Source organism: Rhincodon typus, chromosome 14 (assembly GCF_021869965.1).
Source record: "Rhincodon typus isolate 14 chromosome 14, sRhiTyp1.1, whole genome shotgun sequence".
Taxonomy (NCBI): Eukaryota; Metazoa; Chordata; class Chondrichthyes; order Orectolobiformes; family Rhincodontidae; genus Rhincodon; species Rhincodon typus.
In genome coordinates, this window is record NC_063345.1 from 37,291,436 (window position 1) to 37,297,714 (window position 6,279).

General features: G+C 37.9%; 1 protein-coding gene across 3 annotated transcripts in view; it reads left to right on the top strand.

The window, feature by feature from the left end:
- Positions 1–5,744, top strand: part of dlg3 (discs, large homolog 3 (Drosophila)) — a 474,567-nt gene extending 468,823 nt beyond the window's left edge. For all 3 annotated transcript variants that reach the window (XM_048604865.1, XM_048604866.1, XM_020519066.2), the window contains 2 exons: positions 2,879–2,970; positions 5,060–5,744. In XM_048604865.1, the coding sequence (XP_048460822.1) occupies positions 2,879–2,970; positions 5,060–5,166 (199 nt within the window). In that variant the 3' untranslated portion in view covers positions 5,167–5,744. The remainder of the gene's footprint in view (positions 1–2,878; positions 2,971–5,059) is intronic.
- Positions 5,745–6,279: the final 535 nt, after the last annotated feature.

The following is a 6,279-nucleotide window of genomic DNA, read 5'->3' on the forward strand; positions in this document are numbered from 1 at the left end:
AGTAATCCTGGCCACCATTTTTGAAGGGCTCCTAAGTGATTTGACCACGAAAACCTGGCTATCCCTCTCACACCTCGTCTGTTCACAATGCCCTTCTTTCCCTTTTCTCTTTTTCCCTCTCCACTTCTCACCCTCCTACTAACACCGACTCTTGCCCTGCTCTTCTGGGTGCACTGATACTTCAGTAAGATTTTTATTTTGTTCTTTTCATAATGAAGTAACTGGAAAAATTCAGCAACCTGGCCAGCTCAGGTGACTGTAATGTATATTTTTGAGCTTTAAATCTAACTGCGTTCATTCAGAATAGAATATAGAATATCCTTTATCATCACGTACTCAAATACGGAAGTACAGGAATACAATGAAAAGTTTACAATGTCGCCCCAGTACAGATCTTAGATACAAAATACAGAAATAAAGGGAAGAAAGGGAAAAAAAGTTACACTACTTACAGTTGTTCATAGTATAAGTTAAAAAATGAGAATAAAGTTCAAAGAAAGTAAGCATTACAGTCTTTCAGTAGATCAGCACAGGGAACTTCCACACGTGGTCTGCCCAAGTTCACAAGCCGTTGAGCGCCCGCACCGGTTCCCAGTCCAACAACCCTCTGGCTCTGCTCAGGCCTCCAGCCCACCGTTGTTCAGACACCAAGAGGGGAAAAAAGGGAAAACAGGAAATAAAAAGGAGCGGAGGAGCTCCAGTTGGAGCACTGTAGTCCGTCACCATCTTGACTGGTAAAAGAAGTACTTTTACAGTTCCACCTTTTTGAAATGGACCAAAAGATTTGGCATATTGACAAAGAGTGTTGTAATATCTCTTCACCCAGCAGTGTCTCTGTTGCAAAAATATTTCAGAATTTTTTATGACCATTTCATCCTGCTGAGGATCAACAGGTTGTGCACCTTTGCTTCAAAAAGGCTACACTAACCTAGGTTATATGCTGCAACCACAATTTTGAACCTCAAATCGGGGCATGGACAGCATTTTCTATAGCTGTCAATGTCACAGTTTCCCTTACCTTTCATTTAATCGGACCAGTTAAAATACAGCCCTGAATTCTTTAATGCATACATATGCTAAAAAGCAAAACAAACTTAAGAACAAATAGGAATTCTACTTCTATTGACTAGACTAAAAACAAAGTTCTGGAGAAATTCAGCAGGTCTGGCAACATCTGTGGAGAAGGAAATGGTGATTTTTACACTGTAGACGCGGGGAAAGTGCCCAGAGCAAAAGCCAAAATCAGTGATAATGGTGGAAGGGCAGATATTTTTACAGCTACCATTTGCATGTATTTTACATGAGAAAATGAGTTTTATCTGCTGAGAGCAAAGGTAACAAGGCACACACTGGGGAAGGTGGGCGGTGTAAGAAAAGTGGAGTACATATGTTGAAATTGTAAAGTTCATTTTTCCTAGCAGATGTCAAGTACTTAAGTGGAAAATGAGGTGTTGTTCATTTAACTTATGTTGATCTTCACTGGAACACTCTAGCAGGCTATAAGAAGGAAATGTTAGCATGGGAAAAAGTGGTTTATTTAAATGGCAAGGTTGGAGTAATTCCTACAGGCGTACCAGGAAAGAGGATATCAGCAGCAAATCTTACAGATGTATCTTGAAACTTATAGGTTCCCTACAAATCAGTGAATATCACAGAGAGGTGAGAGAAAAAGCTGCTCAATTTCATGAACCACCATAGCCAGATGCAGGGGTCAGTGGTGGCTTGTTGAAAAGATGCATCCTCTGGCTTTCTCTTGAAACTGGGAGAATTGTTCTGGCATAGCCAGAGGTAAGAATCAACGGGTCAGATTTTGCTGCTAGTCCCAGGAATGGAAAGCTCAACACGTGAGGAATGTTTGAGAACTCTAGGACTATACTCATTGGAGTTTAGAAGGATGAGGGGGATCTAATTGAAACTTACAGAATACTGAATGGCCTGGACAGAGTGGATGTTGGGAAGATGCTTCCATTGGTAGGAGAGACTAGGACCCGAGGGCACCAACTTACAGTAAAGGGAAGACCTTTTAGATCGGAGATAAGGAGAAACTTCTTCAGCCAGAAAGTGGTGAATCTCTGGAATTCACTGCCACAGAAGGCTGTGGAGGCCAGATCATTGGGTACATTTAAGACTGAGATAGATAGGTTCTTGATTATCAAGAGGATCAAGGGTTACAGGGAGAAAGTAGGAGAATGGGGTTGAGAAACTTATCAGCTATGATTGAATGGTGGAGTAGACTCGATGGGTCGAATGGCCTAATTTCTGCTCCTATGTCTTATGGTCTAAATAACTGAGAACACTTTGCAGTCACAGTTAGTACTCAACAGAACAGGGAAATGGGACTGCATGGAGTAACTTTTGACTGCTTGCTGCAAAGACTGAGGGGATGGTATGTGATAAAAGAGAAATGTTTGTTATTTTTTGTACTTTTAAGGTACAAGTTGCCTACAAAAAATATAGTTTTCAGTCAATAGTGCTTTTAGTCTTACATAAGTTTTAACACATGAAATCTTCATGCATCACCCTTTTAACACCACCATCTTTTAACTGGAAGCTTTTTTTTAAACATCATTGGGCTCCATGAAGCTAGTGTTCACCTCCACTGTTAAGAGGTCCAACTGGCTGTCTTTTAAATATTATTGAAAAAGTCCAATTTTCTGCTTCAACAGTGCACCTCCAGCATTCGCCCAAACTGGCCTGCATTCCATGAATAGCACCGTGTGTATCACAAAAACATAATGAAATTCCTCATAGTTCCTCTGACCACAAACCAGCATGTGATCCATCCCACTATTAGAAGTGTCACTGTTAAATCATTTGTTCAATTACCTGTAAAGGAATCAAAAGCGGAATGCAAATCTTCTGACTTTTTTTAAAATAGGGAGATGAATAAACGACAAACTGAAGAACAAGCAACCAAAGCCTTTGATAAAGCATTGAAGTTAGAGCAAGAATTTGGAGAGTTTTTCACAGGTAGGTGCGTTGCATGTAATTTGATACCTGCTAAGATCATTGGAAGGCAAATTCCTGCATTTTCGTGGTCTAACTGAGACTTGTACTCAGAGGAATATTTGGAATTTAACTTGGATGAATTTGAAACAGTAATAAGATACTGTTAACTGGAGCTGGAATTATCTTCTCACTGTTTCAGGGCCTTTCATCCCTGTCCACAGCCGATTCCCAATGGAATTCCTGTTGTAAAGGGAGAGAGCCTACCATTGGCCAATTGTAAAATCCACGGGAGAATATATCTATCTAAAAATGGCACTCCTAAATTATACCTGTCTGGTTATCAAAGATGCTAAGTATCAAAATAGAAGTACATTAGATGCAAGGAGCAACTTGATTTTTTGACAATGGCAGCATTTCTGTAAAAGTCTTTAAAATATGAAAGTACATTAGTAATAAAACGAGTACACAGTCGATCAGTCAGCAGTTTCGATTGCACCGACAACTATAATCCTCGGCTCAGTAAAAGGGTAGGGAGAGAAATGTATAAAGAAAATCTGAAAATCTTAAAATTTGGAAATCAGTTTGGAAATTAAATGGTATGTTTTGTTAAGGACTAAACTTTCAAAGATATAATGCAAGTGAATTTGGATGATATGAACTATTTTGCCAGCATCTTATTTGAATTTCTTTCACTAAACTTAATTTCAATCCTAATTTCTATTTCTCCTGCTATCTGATCCAAATTGTTGAGCTCGAAGGGGTGATGTCCAAATTGAAACCATCTACCAAGTCTTTGGAATGTATAACCTACATATCTGGCATCAACTGCCACTGAAATTTATATACATTACTCATTTGTGTGATAAACAGAACATATTTTTGGGTGACATCAGCTTGTTAGTGGTGGACACTAGTTGGTTTGCATTGCAGCAACATGTAACAGTCGGTTTTACCTGTTGCTCAAAATATTTGACATATCATCTTTTCACGGTAGTCAGAATCAAGAGTAACTGCTTTAGGGCTGTTCATGAGTTTGCATAATACATAGCGAGAAATTATCTGATCAGGGTCGCCATTGTCTCCGCAACATGACTTGGATGCACCCTTTCTCAGCATCATGTTTGCAGTTAACAATAGTTTTGGTGCTATTTACTAAGTTGCCACTAATGCCAGTCATGCAGAGCATGGAACTGTAAGAATCCCCAACGTGAATGCTAACCAATGAAGATAAGTTTATAGTAGACAGTATTAGAAAACCTTCAGTCCAATTTCTCAACTAAGGAATCAAACAGTGTGACCTTTCAGCTGTTCATAACAAGCAAGGTATTGATTGCATGTCCAGATTTGCAATACAAGCAACATGAGTATCTAACATTGGATGTGATTCTGTAATTTGACAATATTTACCAATTAATCCTGAGTGAGCTAGGAATTTAGGATTGTCAGTCAATGTTGTACTTGCGTGTACTGGAAATTTCATATTAACACAAAGGGCCTTTTTCTTTGCTGGCAGAAAGAATAACTACACATTGTGTCTGTTGTTTCAGATGAAAAAAGTACAATTATTTGCTGGTTCAATTTTGAGGGAAATGTCCCGATCAATCGAGTCAGTTTTCCTGGTTTAAAATTTAATTGTTACTGGCTGTTATTTGGCTGTTAACTGTGAATCAACTTCAGCGAGTGCATTCTCCGTGATAATGCTACTATCAATCAGCACACTCACTTCTTATGCACTGTAAATATTGGTTGTCCTCTTGAATTTGTAGATATTTTATAATCAATCTGTTCAGTGATGTTAGTACACACGTCTGGTGTAGGTTGGAGTAAACCTGGGCCCCCTGGCTTAGAGGTAGTAGAACTAACACTGCAAGCACCAAACCCTGAATTTGTATTCTTGCAAATTACCCAAGGACTGCAAGACAAAAAGCTTTGACAAAAGGTGTCTCTTTTTCAGCAATAAGTTCTGTACTACCAAGCAACTACTTAAAAGGTCAAATTTTCACTGTTGATTGACTTACTGAATTTTTAAATAATTTCTAAATTTGTTGCGAATTTCCAACACTTAGCTGTGTTTTACCTTTTATAAAGTAACTGTTTTTCTTTTCAACAGCCATTGTACAGGGAGATTCATTAGAAGAGATCTACAACAAAATTAAACAGGTCATTGAAGAACAATCTGGTCCGTACATCTGGATTCCTTCATCTGAAAAACTCTAAACATGGCCCAATGTTTAGAGGGAAGATGTTGTTGGGGGGGTGAAAAATCCTCCTTTTAAGATATGTTGCATATCGAGTTTTATCTTTCTCATTATGTTATGAATCCTCACCGTCGCTGTGGCTGTTTCCATTCTGCATGGTTTTTATGGAATTCCATCAAAGACATGGAAATGCACACCTGAATATTTTACAGAACATCTTCGGGAAACATGACCAGGATTGGTAATGAGTTTGTACGTTTGTATTACCTGAAGATCAGCTTGGAGAGTTTCATATCGACTAAGCAGTGGTTTTAAAGAACCAGTGTTCACAGGGGATTCTGTTGGTGCCAATCCTTTTGAAAAAAATCTATCTGAAATTTCCTAATACAGATAGGTTTGAAAAAAGAGAAAACCACTATTCTTCTGTGATCACACATGGCAGTGCTTTTAAAGACTGTACACAATTCCTCATTGCAGGAGGAGAATGAAGAGAATGAAAATCATAAAAGAATTTTAAATCATAATTATGGTACTGTAGATGAAAATATACAAATAATTTTCAACATATTAAATTGCACATTGTTTTACACATGAAAACATGGTTGTCTGCATGGACATTTTACATTTTTTGCTGTTTTTTTATGAAAAGTGATTCCAATCAGAACTGAGCAGGTGAATGATAAGGAATGTGTCAGTTGCTCAGATTGATGCTGTTGATGTTGCTTTGTATGAATGAAATGTATTTTTGTCTTTGCCTAAACCCTGTGTCTCCCATTTAGTGAAATTGATCATTCTTAAACAACTGGATTTAATTTGAATTTGTAATGGTCAAGTAACCTGCTTTACCACCTCTCCACACTTTTAACATATAATCAGATCTATTCAATTTGTTGGTACATGACGCAAGTATTAGCTCCTTTCACGTATTGACATATTCCCCTCTAATTTAGGAACCATGATATCTGCATTTTAAGTATAACATTTGAACAGAATGAGGAAGATATATGTTATAACCTTGAAAGTCTTTACCAACTGAGTGAGTTTTACCTACAAAGCATAAGGGGGCTGTAATAGTTTGACTTTTTCAAAGACAGTGTTCAATCCAAAAAAACATGATATCCAAATTGAACAG